We start from the raw sequence: 13,022 nt of genomic DNA, 5'->3' as shown, positions 1-13,022 counted from the left end.
GTAAAAAGCTTGACGTTCTTAGTGTCTTTGCACTAAAACTAAAAGAAAGAAATTACTTCCTGCTACTTATCGGCTTTTATGCCGTTATTTAACGGGTTTGACTTGACTGACATCACATGGGACTGTTTGAAATAGAAAGACTTTGACACCACTGCTCCAGATTGTAGTGAGATAATTTACCACAAAGAAAACAATCGCTGTTTCTTTTCCACTCTGGGAAAAGTTTTCTCAGGCTTCTCCAGAACAGCGATGTGGGTTTATTTTCGAGGGTTTGAGGCCTTCCGGTCACCTGCTGCTCCCTCTCTAAAGGCTTTGCTCGACTTGGAAGTTCACATTATCCCCCATTCCCCACCAAGAAAAACCTACCGCCGGGGACTGAATGGACAAAACCTCCACTGAGAACACAGTTTGACACAGAAAATGCTGAAGACTGAATCTGCTCACCAGGTCGCACTATTTCCCTTTTCATTACATGATTGTTTTGTGGTCTCCCATGCTGGCACGGCCTCAGACAAGCTGAGCGCTGAAATTATGACTACTGTCCAAGGAGATGATGTAATTTTTGGTTGTGTCACAGCAACAACTGACATGTTCCAATTCCAGGATCTGGATTCATGTTGCATGTAAAGTCACAGGTCTCTTTTTCCGTCTCGGGTACATATGATGTACATCACTCCAAACGGACAGCGTCATTCCTTTGTCATGTATGAGGACACAGACACGACGGTGAATCAGCCGCGCCGAGATGAATTGTTCGTGCCCGCTTACACAACATGGTGTTCCGTCCTGCAGATACCAGACAGTACATTCTGCCACGTAAGCCTTTAGAAAATTATGATCCAAGCCTCAGTGTTCTCAGAACTTGTCCCTCTCTTTTCAAGCATACTACAGCACAACACCTACCACCATGACTCACGATTCCTCTGTCAGGCTGAACTGTTTCGGCACGGCGCATTAACAATGAGTCCTCTCAGCGCGGTACACCGAGCCGCGATGTCCGGACGCACACTGAGGCCTAATTCTGGATGTAGGAGGAGTGATGCTGTGTCTCGCGTGTCCCATAGCGTTCAGAAGCACTTACTGCGAGGACAGGCTGCTTTCTGCCACTGCCTGCGCTCACGACTACTCTCCTCCCTGTGCCCACCTAAATAAAACGTTATGAACTTCATGTGCTGGTAAACAAAGAGTGACTCAGACACGATGCGGCAAGAGAATCGCTAATTATTGGAAAGTGGTGGGGTCAGAAGAGGAGAGCTGTTGATCATCGAAGATTTTATCCCAAATGTTTGCGTAGAGCCAAATAAACCAGGGCTTTCTCAACTGGGTATAAATATTTACTCCAAATAAAGAAATCCCCATTAGGACTGACTTTTGACAGCCTGAACCCGAGTATGACACGATCATGAATCACGAAAGTGAAGCATCAAATTAAGCTGGAGCCAGAATGTTCAGAGGTACACTTATTCAAGGAAATAGACCAAACATAAGTGCTCTAACAATACCAGGATGAAGATATTGATTGCTATAGGTACACCATGTTTATGGTCATTGATAGCTTCACAAAACAACAAAAATACAGTCAGAGCAGTGGCGCGGCACTCCCTGGAGAAGTGAGAATACTCTCGATTATTGCCTTCTTTTAAAGCCAGTTTCAGTAAGACTATTTTTACACAGTCCGTTCATAGTATTTGCTCAATACAACTGATCGGTTACCAACATTTGCCTCGTCATGACCTGCCCTATGCTCTGCCTCTGATAGTATTGATAGCTGAGGGCCAATTTAGCAACCCAACATTGGACTGAGGGCCGCCACAGGAAAAAAACAGACGAAAAATATCTAATTTGCAATAATTTTAATTACCAGGTTGCGTCACTGAGATTTACATTTATTGGTCTACGTTCAGTAGTCGCCATTGACCTGCAGGATTTTGAGAACCTATGGTCTACATGGGGATGGAGACGGAGTCGGAGCGTTTACAAAAAGTTCCACCTCTGGAGCCGTTTTCAAAAAGTTGTGTTTTCGGTAGCTCCGAGCTACACTGTTGTGTAAACCGACACCCAAAATGTCACGAAACAAATGTCCATTTCCACTTGAAAACGAGGCAGGCGACCTTTAAATACTGTGTTTCATCCAATGCCATCTTCACCCAACTGCAGCTGCAGCAGCTTGTATAAAGTAGGTATGAAAGATGGATTTGTTCATATTACCTGAACTGATTTATTTATTTTCCTCTTGAAGTTGTTTTCCTGCAGCTCCTTACACCACATCAAAGTCACCGCAAGGATATTAACCAATAGAGGCTCTGCTAGACAAGCAACTTCCATGTTCTCCCAGGTGAAATTATATATATATATATATATATATATTTTTTTTTTTTTTTTTTTTTTGCGCCAAATGAAGTCTGGCGCCTTTGTAGTGAAAACCAAGTGTTTCAGTTTCAGCGTGTCTGACAACATGTTAAAAGGGTAACAATATTCTCAATAAAGCGTATAAAAGGCTTTTGCCTCATGTTGTGTTTCGCTGACTCTTATCCTTTCACTGCCGCTTTCTGTGCGTCGGCTCACCTGCCTGCTTTCCCACATGAAGAAAACCCCACATCAATCATACAATCTTTTTTAAAAGTGACTTCAATTGACACTTTAATTGCGAGGGTTTGCATTTTACAATAGTGGGAGAGTTCAAGCAGAGTCACTCCAGGGAAGCTGTATAATTTATGTTTTTTAATGAAATTCGACCTTGAATTCTCTTTTTCCTACACCTGGCGCTTTTGACAATCATTAAATCAACATCAGGAGGCACCGAAACCAAAGTTCTAAAGCCCCATTTACATTGCAACGCTTCAAGTGAAAAACTGTCATTTTTTGTATTTTTGTTTGAGAAATGTTTCGCGTTTATATGGTGGTGGTTTAAAGACGATGTTTGTTTATATAGAAAAATGCAGAAACGCTGAAAAATACGTTGGCCTATTTGGCCACTATTGTTTGTATTTGTGATGAAACAACATAGTCAGAGAACAATCCCCTACAGACATTAACAGTGGTGAGTACAAAATGGTTAATCCGAAAAAATGTGGCGAGTTGTTTTTAAAATGTGTTTTATGAAGAAACTTCAGTTCAACTCGTCATTTTTTGAGAGTCCGTAAATATCTAAATCAACGTCAATCCTGAGGAGTTTAGTTAAACTAGCCGGATTCAACAGTGGGTTTAAATAATCCAGAATTTTCTTTGAGTCCTGTTGTTGTTTCTGTGACCAGGACTTGGTTCTGCTGCCTGCTTTTCACACCCCACGCTAATAAATAGCGACACCACATCATCAAAACGTTAGAGCTCCACTGCTACTTCAAATTACGAAACATGTAAAACTCATTTGATAGCGTTTGGCGTTTTATTTGGTTTTTCTTGATTAACTTGTGTGAGATATTTGAAGTTATTTCATGAATAAAGTGCAAAACACAAACTGATCGCTCTTCTCTCCCATGATCATTTTTGGACAGTCCCTAAATTCCCATCACCTTTGAGCAGAGCTGTGTGAGTGGCGATGATGATGATGATGATGACGGCTTCCTATAATGTTTGTTATGAAGAGCAGTCCATTAACGACTTTGGAAGTGTTGATGGGTCAATGTATGTCAATCCGCAGTTTATCCACTGATGGGACTTTTAATGAGGGCACTACCCTGTTTATCCAGTCCGGAGCCCCTGGGGGGGCAAACATGTCCTGCACTCTGCCCCCCCCCCCCGCCCCCCCCCCCCCAATCCCCCCCCCCCCCCCCTCGCCCCTCTTCTGCCCCGCCAGACATCAATTTAACCCTGTCCTAACTGACCGCTTTAACGGATTGCACTGTAATGAGCATCTGCACATCACCACCCCAGCCATCACACACACACACACACACACACACACACACACACACACACACACACACACACACACACACACACACACACACACACACACGCAGCCACTGTCCAGCCCTGTGCCGTGTTGAAACGTGCACACACACACCCTTTTTCTTTCTTTTTAATTGTCAGAATAATTCAGTGACCAAACTTGGAGCTGCATCCACAGTCATGTGTTATTGGCTGTAGTTACTGGAGTGTGCCTGGCAGAAGTTGCCTTTATAGGAGGATCAGTATCACACATCCCCTCGGAAACTATTTACAGCACTTTTTTTTTCTTTTTTTGTTGTTGTTTTTTTTAACGCAGCAATAATAAAAAAAAAATCCAATCTGTCCTCTGAGACGACATTTCTCTTTACTGACTCCCAACCAAAGCAAATCTTATCTTTAAGATGTAGGAAGTCATCTTTATAAATATATAGCATATAAAAAAAAGTTATTTATAATGACGACATGAGTCGAAGCAGCCTACCTGTCTCATTTCTTCTGTTTGTGGTCCAACTTGTTCCAAACTTTTACGCATCTCGTGATAAACTCTCTTCTCTGTGTCTTCACTTATAACACACACACAGCACTCGAGAACCCCCCCCCCCCCCCCTTATAAATCTCTACACTTCTATCGGTTGCATTACTTCCCAGCTGTCTCGGGTGTTTTATTCGACCCTCCAAAGCCGGTCAGGGGCGCAGCTGGGCCGGAATCAATGAAACTCAAAGTTGGGCTTGCTGCCATATCAGTGGTGTTTGTATATTTCTCTGTCTGTGCATGCCTTCTGACTCCATGTCCCGCCTTCAACTTCACCGGCAGCGTGTGACACAAAAAAAATACAAAAAAATACAACCCTATACTCATGCTGCAGCATCCTGAAGGGACCCAGAACACACCCGAGACTTTCAAAGACGCGTTTAAATTGATTTTATTGTAGTTTTCTTATCTGCCGCGACGTCAGTAAGATATTCCATTATGATCCTTATAATATTCCCATAGGGGTTCTCAGTGTATGCACTCCTTTCGCTTTATGGTACGTTTATCCTATATGGCATCACTGTAATATTTCTGGACTTTAATGTGCAGTAACGTGTTATCATGGGATGCTCACAGCTTGTAAAACAGTTAAATACACCACTATAAGATGAAAATTATTGTGTATATATATGATGTAACAAAATATATATGAGACTATGACTATGAGCACATCTGGAAAGACGGTTAATGTAAGCCTGGATATTATAAATCTGATATGTATTCAAGTCTCCTCTATAATAAAAAAAAAAAATTCTGCATACCAGGTAAAAGTGGACTCATTCTTTTCTGTCCATCTTTTGTATTTTTTCGGGACCTGGCAGGCTGATATGTCACGTGGTATACTGGAATGCCAGACATGAAAAATAAACAAAATCACATATGAATGTGAAACTGTTTTTATTTTCCCTCCCTGGAGTCTCAGAGGAACTATTTTGCTTAAAAAGGTCCCACTTGGTGGACTAAATTGGTTGTTAAAGTTGCAGATGGAGCTTTAATTACTCGATACACACTAGGAATGGTGGCATTGGCGGTTTAACACTCTCCTCACAGTGAGATGATCCCCAGTTCAACACTCAGGTGTTCTTCCACATATCAAAAACATGCGTTTGATAGTAATTAATGACTCGAAGTTTGTCCGACATGGACTGGACAAATGTCCAGGATGTCCCCCAGACTCAGCTGAGATCGCTTCCAGCTTTATATGAGCCTGAATTAGATAAAATAGCATTAAAAATAGATTAGCAGATGCTTCATATGTATCTTAATACAGTCTGAGAGGTCAAAGTTAGACATCAATCTGAACTTTTAGAATCTTATCCGTCATGTTATTATATCTTTATAGTTTAGTTTTTTTTTCTCTCCCTTTTTTGGCCTGAAAATAACTCATTTGAATCAGCATTTTCAGACAAGACATGACAAAATATACATGAAATGAAACTGGAGGTTATAAATACCTCGGTGGTGCTTTTTAATAGGATATGTATTTGCTTTGTGCAGAACTCGTGTTGCCACCTTGGAATAAATCCCCCATATCGGTTAATTTAGTTTACTTGACATTAATAATAACGACATTACATACATCCTCGTCATAGTTAACCGGCACGACACGCGCGGGGAGCAATGGGCTGTCGCACTGCAGCGTCCCGAGAGCCGTTGGGGGTCAAGGACCTCGCTCATGAACCCACAGAGGGATGTGGACCTTGGAGCTTCTTAACCCAAGCTCATTTCTCGAACCTCCAGACCACCAGCCCTCACAAGTGAAGACCATCAGTCAAAAAAAAAAAAAAAAACCCTGGCAACTGCTTCCTCTGCCTCCTATACCTGGTTTATCGAGCTCAGAGGGGGTTTGGAGCTGATCCCAGCTGACACTGGGTGAAGGCGGGGCTCAGCCTGCACAGGTTGCCAGTCCATCACGGGGGCAAACCCACAGAGACAGACAACCACACACACACACACACACACACACACACACACTGAACTTAAATAGATCAATTCAACTCACAACAGTCTGGACTGTGGAGGGAAGAAAAAAAAAATCACAGTGCAGAGAAAATAACCCAGAGACACAAAGGAAGAACATAAAAAACTCTAAAGTCCAGAATTGATCTGCAGATATTCTGAGCAGCAGAACAAGTGTGTCACAATGGTACAGAAAGAATTCTGTAGATGTCCACCTCTGTTTCCTGGAGAGGAGTGACAGAAATCTAGAGATAAACTGTGATAAACGACAACTCAACGCAATCATATGTGTAAAGACATTATGGAAATCAAAGTGAGGTTAGAGAAGTATGATTCCTGGAAAACCATAAAGCCAATATAAACAAAAGGAGGCATTTTAAGAGCACAAAAGTCCTAAATCTCTGATTGTGATCTTTCGATAGACCCCCCCTTCAAAGTTTCCTCCACCCAGGGTGACAGATTAACCTTTAACCCCCTCCGATGGCCTTTATTATGATTAAATCGGGAGGAAAAGGGGGAGGAGGAGGAGGAAAAAAAAAAGGTGGATCTGAACTGAAACACAGCGAGAAAGCATTTGGATTTGTTGGCGTGCGTTTCCGAGCAGACGGCTTGATCTGGTGTGACTCGCTCAGGTTAACGCAGGACACAAACTGCAGTAATCAGGCACGGAGGTGAAGCCGGTGTCACGCATGTGTCTTGATGTGGGTCAGTGTGTGAGGAGGACATCTCCGTCCAAACTTCCCACAATCCTCAGGATTTTCTTTTTTAATCTTCCTTGTGAAATGGGGAACACCTCGGACACACCTCGGAGGGGCCCCCTAAACCTCATCTTTGGGGCGTGTCTGTGTGTGCGTGTGTGTGTGTGTGTGTGTGTGTGTGTGTGTGTGTGTGTGTGTGTGTGTGTGTGTGTGTGTGTGTGTGTGTGTAATGGCCATGCCTTATCTTTCTCATTACCCGGCCCAAGATGTCAGAGGAAAGCTGGAGACGACCCTGCTCTCCTGACAGAGAGAGAGAGATGGAAATAATTACCAATGTCTCTTGTGGAATAGGGCGTAAATTGATACACACTAAATACTGTACCTTAGGGGTCTCTTTTTTTTTTCTTTTCACTCCCTCTCTCTCTCTCTCTCTTTCTCATCAGATGTACTAGACAAATGAATGCATCCAGAAGGAATTAATTGGATTTGGGAGCAGTCTCCTGCACAATCCACCAGGACAGACAAACACCCCCCTTTCTGCACCCTCCCTCTTATTCCGTTTGGCGCGCGCACACACACACACACACACACACACACACACACACACACACACACACACACACACACACACACACACCTCCTCCTCCTTTATTCCAGTCATGCCTTGCAGAAATGTCTGCCACCGCCCCCCATCCCTCTACCCACACACACACACACTGCACCTCATCCTGATGGATCAGTCTGTGTCCCTTATCAAACACACACACACACACACACACACACACACACACACACACACACACACACACACACACACACACACACACACACACACACACACACACACACACACACACACACACACACACACACAAGTGGCATGTTGCTCCCCAGTGGATTGCAGTCTCTCTCTCTCTCTCTCTCTCGGATACAGTGTTTCCATGGCAGCCACGTTTTTTGCACGTGTAGAATCACACCGTGTAAGAGAGGGAGAGAAAGAGACCACTCCTATCGATTCACTGGCTGTCTATTGATTCAGTCTGCAGCTGCACACGCTCACCTACAGCAAACAGGCCCTCACACACGTCCAGGCGCACAAGGCGAAAGTAAACATCCGACTGGAGAATTTCAAAGAAAGAAGAAAAAAAGATTGGCTGTGCACTTTTTTTGTGTGGATGGAGTAAAGGAGGAAGGAGGAGTCACTACATGCTGTTTCTCTCCTCTGTGGTGCTTACAGCAGTGAGGTAACCAGACAATGGCGCTGGAGTGAGAAATTAACAAGAAAGAACACTTTTTTTTGTAATACTTTTCAGTTCCAGCTGATTTTATTTCCTTCTTGGAAGAAAAGAAAAACAAATAAAAAAACGACAATCTGTACAGAGGTCTGAGAGGCAGTGATTGACCCAAACATTGGCTGGTTTTGAGCAATAAACATCAAATGATATTGGCATGATTGGACAAAACATGATCATACACAGCATATTGCACAAATGAAAAAAGAGGACGACAGAAAATAAAATGTCTTGAAGTTTAAAAAAAAAAAAAAAAAAGAACTCCTGGACCACTATCATCTTCAACATAAGGATGTCCAAAGATGGCTGTCCTAGTGCCTGTCGTTGATCACCATCATACATAAAACACACAATCTTTGCTTATAGTACAGTCAGTTTACATAAATATCTTCATGTTATTATTCTTTTAAAAATCTTAAACACAACAGCTATAGCTACATATACCTGAATCTGAAATACAAATGCTATTTGCCATGCCATAATATAGGAAAACAATTAGCCTGCTATACTTAGCCAACAGGTACAGAAAGGTTAAATACTATTTTTTTGATGCAATTTGCGCAATAACAGATGAAGCACTTCATACATCTCCCTCCCTCCAAAGTCTAGGCAAAGTGGAATGAGTGTGAGATTCCATCCAGTGGTTCAAATAAAACTTATCTTGATAAAAAGCACACAGAGGTATTAGCTCTATCCAAACAGTGACTCTCTGGGATCTTTCACTCCTAAACTTTTTAGGTCTGTGTGTACTGGGAAACACAGTCGCCACTCAGGCCGAGAGCCTCAGTGGCGCTTTGTTTACTTGGCTGGTGAAACTGGAGTCACTGTGCCATTAAGAAGCATGTGGGTAAATACTGTAAACACTGTGTGAGGTCAGATTGTGCCAAACAAACCCCCTCTCTGCACGTCTAAACACCAATGTAGATCCAGACAACAATGTTGTAGGCTACCCACTCGCCGGAAAAAACCCCCTTTCTATAGATTTTGTACAAAAATACAAGTAGAAAATCATGACACACTCAAATCTCCTTAAAAGTGAGAGAAGTCAGACATTTTAAATAAGATACACTTCTAGCCCTTCCGCGCTGGATACAGACAGGTGTATGTGCACAAACACAAACGAGACCTGTACGAGAACAATACTTCTATGTATAAAAAAGTTTGGCCGGTATAAATACATCAATATAAAAAAACGTCATCTGACACAGAGGAACTACAAAGTTGAAGCACTAGGCAGAAAGAATGCGCGTCGGGGAAACATTGGTCCTGAATTGTGCACTGAGTGTTTAAAAAGGTTCAGAAAAGGGCTTCTGAAGGTTTGAGTCAGTCTTTGCTTTAAGTCCTGCCGTTGAAAGAGAAGCTGGTGATAGTGAATTGTGTCCTATGATCACATAAAATTGCGTAGTTACGCAGCAATGAACAGTTTATTTAATTTTTTTTTTTCATTTTCTTACGCATTTAACAACAACAAAATCCTCCTTATCGCGGAGGGCATGCGTGTTGATATTGAAACCACTTTCGAGTTTTGGAAAAAAAAAAAGAAAAAAAAAAGAAAGAAAACTACACCTGAATAGCGACTTGATGGTCAATGTGAATTGGCTATCTGAAACAAAACCCCCCGACATGACGGGCTCTCCGGTGAGTGCCCCCCCCCCCCCTCCCCTCTCGATCCCGAGCCGCAATAACATTAAGATTCAAAGTTCAGTCTCAGTCCTCATCCTCTGCGGATTGGGTTACACGTCTGAGCTGCAGTCTGTGTGTTTCACTGCTCTCTGCTTACATTCACTCCTCCTCCTGTGTCCAAATGCAGACTAAGCATCCCCCCCTCCCTCTCTCTCTCTCTCACCCCCCTCCACCACCACCACCCCTTCTCCTGCGCGTTCTCGTCAAGCGCACCGAGCGCTGTCCAAGTCTGTGAGCGGCGCGTGCCTCGCATTGGGCTTCAACGCGCATCAGGCCACCTTTTTTTTTTTCTTCTCTCGTCTTCTCTTTTCTTTCCCGTCTTCACTCTCCCTCGTTCAGTGAACGAATAGCGGAAATATTCTGGTCTGGACGCCCGTCTGACGAGGGGGTCGATCGGTTCAAAGCGTTGTTGGGAGGGGGGGGGTGTGTGGTGAGGGCAGGTGGGCGTCGCGGTTTCCTCTCCGCCCGGCGCGCGCTCAGTAGGTGAACACCAGGTTGGAGATGGTGGACTCCAGCCAGTCCCCTGAGATCATCTCGCTGACCTCCGGGGTGCAGTAGTCGGAGAAGTCGAAGTGAGACCCCGCCCCGCACTCCCCGAAGCCCCAGTCCAAGTCCCGGTCCAGCTCCGCGTCGGAGAAGCCCATGCCGCCCAGGCTCATGCCCTCGTAGCCGGGGCTGGGGTTCAGCTCCAGCCGCTCGTCTTCGAACTCTTCGTCCGAGGACGAGGAGGAGACGGAGGACGAGGAGTGCGAGGCGGACGGCGTCGGGGAGGACGCGCGGGCGTACCTGAGGCGCGCCGTGTGCGAGGAGTCGCTGGCCGCGGGGCTGTGCTCCTCGTACAGGCTCAGCGGGTCGCTGGACTCGGCCGAGCTGCTCAGGGTGGGACTGGCCGGGACCCCCACGGAGGGCGGCCCGCTGCTCTCCAGGCTGCCGGCGCCGCCGTACACGTGGGCGCGCCTCGCCTCCCCGGCGCGCTTCTCCGGGATCTGCTTGGCCCCGGACGCCGACCTGGATTTGAAGAGCGACTGGTGGTCGCCGGGAGACGCGTAGTCCTGCCCCGCCGCGCTCTTCACGCCCCCTTGCCGGTGCGTCCGGTTCACTCCTTTGGACGCAGGGCTTCTCTTCACGCCGGCTTTGGCGCTGCGCTCCCCGCTCTTCTCGCCGCGCTCCGTCTGCTTGCTGGTCCCGCTCCCGGACTTCACCTTCTTCCTGGGCCGGTACTTGTAGTCTGGGTAGTCGGCCATGTGTTTGAGTCTGAGCCGCTCCGCCTCGCGGATGAAGGGGATCTTGTCTGTGTCCTTCAGCAGCTTCCAGCGCTTCCCCAGCCGCTTGGAGATCTCCGCGTTGTGCATGTCCGGCGACTGCTCCATGATCTTCCTCCTCTCGATCTGCGACCACACCATGAACGCGTTCATGGGTCTCTTGATGTGACCCGTCGGGGTTTTGCACCACGCCAGGTCGGTGCGCTCCCGGGAAGACGGCGACGCCGGGGTCGGAGACGCGTCCATCTCCAAGTCCATTTCTCCCGTGTCCGTGGAGTCCCCGCCGGGGGAGTGAGCGTGGGCGCTCTCTGTCTGGCTCATGTGCTGCACCATCTCTCCCTCCAAGTGTCCACAAACACTCTTCTTAGTTTCACAAAAGTTCAAGAAGAAGAAGAAAAAATGCTTGATCGGCTTTTCACACACTCGCACAAAAAAAAAAAAAATATTCCTCCCTCAGACGCAGACCACTGGTCTGGAAAAGAAAAAGTTCATCCAAGTCTCTTCTGTCTCTTTTTTCAGTTCAGCCCGTTTTCAGAGACGTCTGCTGATCTCTTTAAACTTTTTCTTTAAAAAAAAAAAAAAAACAGTGCGCTTCTCGGAAAAAAAGAAAGAAGAAAAAAAAGAATAAATCCTCGAAACTATTTAACAGCAACTTTCAACTGCCGGTGCGGCTGAAAACTCGCCCTGCAAGGCGTAAGACGGGCCGCTGTGGGGAACAGCAGTGCAAGTCCCTGACGTGAACCTGGCTGTCTGCAGCGCAGCTTGTCTGTGCGGTTGAGGAACCATGTGGTTGAATGGAGCGGCTGCGCTTTCTCATAGTCTCCCTGTTTCCCGTGCGCTCTGTAATATTACTGTAAACACAACAACGAGAACCTCGCCGTTTTATACCCTCATCGCGAGACGCGGCGGCCAATGGGGGGCTGTCTCCATCCTGGTTTTCCAGCCGGGCCCCGCCCCCCTCGGCCTCCCATTGGACGAATAAAAAAAAAACGGGTAATAATAATAATAATGTGCAATGAGGATCCGTGTGTCTGACCTCATTCCTGTCAGACTCCACTGGAAGAAAGACGAACTTGGTGTGTGCGCGCATATGTGTTTCTGGGTGTTTAAAGGAACATGGTGTCCTCGCGTTTGGCTTCGCAAGGATACGTCTCAGAACCGCATTAGTTTCATGTGGATGGGGATCGACTAAATTTAGATGTGTGTGATGTGTGGAGAAGAGGGGAGGGGGACGGTTAAGGAAATGCTGAGGAAACACAAAAAAGCAGCCACAACATGTTGTGTTCGTCAGCCTGAAGCCACCCGAAACATCACCCACCCCAACCTGTTATTTGCGCATCAGAAGGGTCACGTCATTGCGTCATAGCGGGTAGAACCAGAAAAAAGAAAAAGAAAAGGTGAGGTGATGACCCTTTTTTTACATTTTCTTTTACACTTTGCATCAGTGCGTTGTGGTCCACCTGAAGCCTGGTGGTCAGGGAGTGTTTGTGAAACTTGTGTATGAGGGGATTCACACTGATTTCCTCCTCCTCCTCCTCCTCCTCCTCCTCCTCCTCCTCCTCCTCCCTCTGTGTCGCTAGATGTCAGACGAGAGCCAAAAGGGAGGCGCGCGCGCACTTGCGTGTTGGCGCGCACGAGCAGATTTACACCTCCTGTCCCGTAGTCTGCCATCATTAAATCATGCCGGTGATGTCATCAGCTGCTT

At 45.9% G+C, this 13,022-nt stretch overlaps 1 protein-coding gene across 1 annotated transcript; it reads right to left on the bottom strand.

Annotated features, from left to right (window-relative positions):
- Positions 1-10,251: 10,251 nt before the first annotated feature.
- Positions 10,252-12,237, bottom strand: sox4a (SRY-box transcription factor 4a). The gene has a single exon (XM_080516360.1). The coding sequence runs from the start codon at positions 11,648-11,650 to the stop codon at positions 10,532-10,534; it is 1,119 nt and encodes a 372-aa protein (XP_080372486.1). The 5' UTR covers positions 11,651-12,237; the 3' UTR covers positions 10,252-10,531.
- Positions 12,238-13,022: the final 785 nt, after the last annotated feature.

Source organism: Blennius ocellaris, assembly GCF_963422515.1.
Source record: "Blennius ocellaris genome assembly, chromosome: 20".
Lineage (NCBI taxonomy): Eukaryota > Metazoa > Chordata > Actinopteri > Blenniiformes > Blenniidae > Blennius > Blennius ocellaris.
Note: the sequence above shows the minus strand (reverse complement) of the source record. Positions and strands in the feature narration are given on the sequence as shown.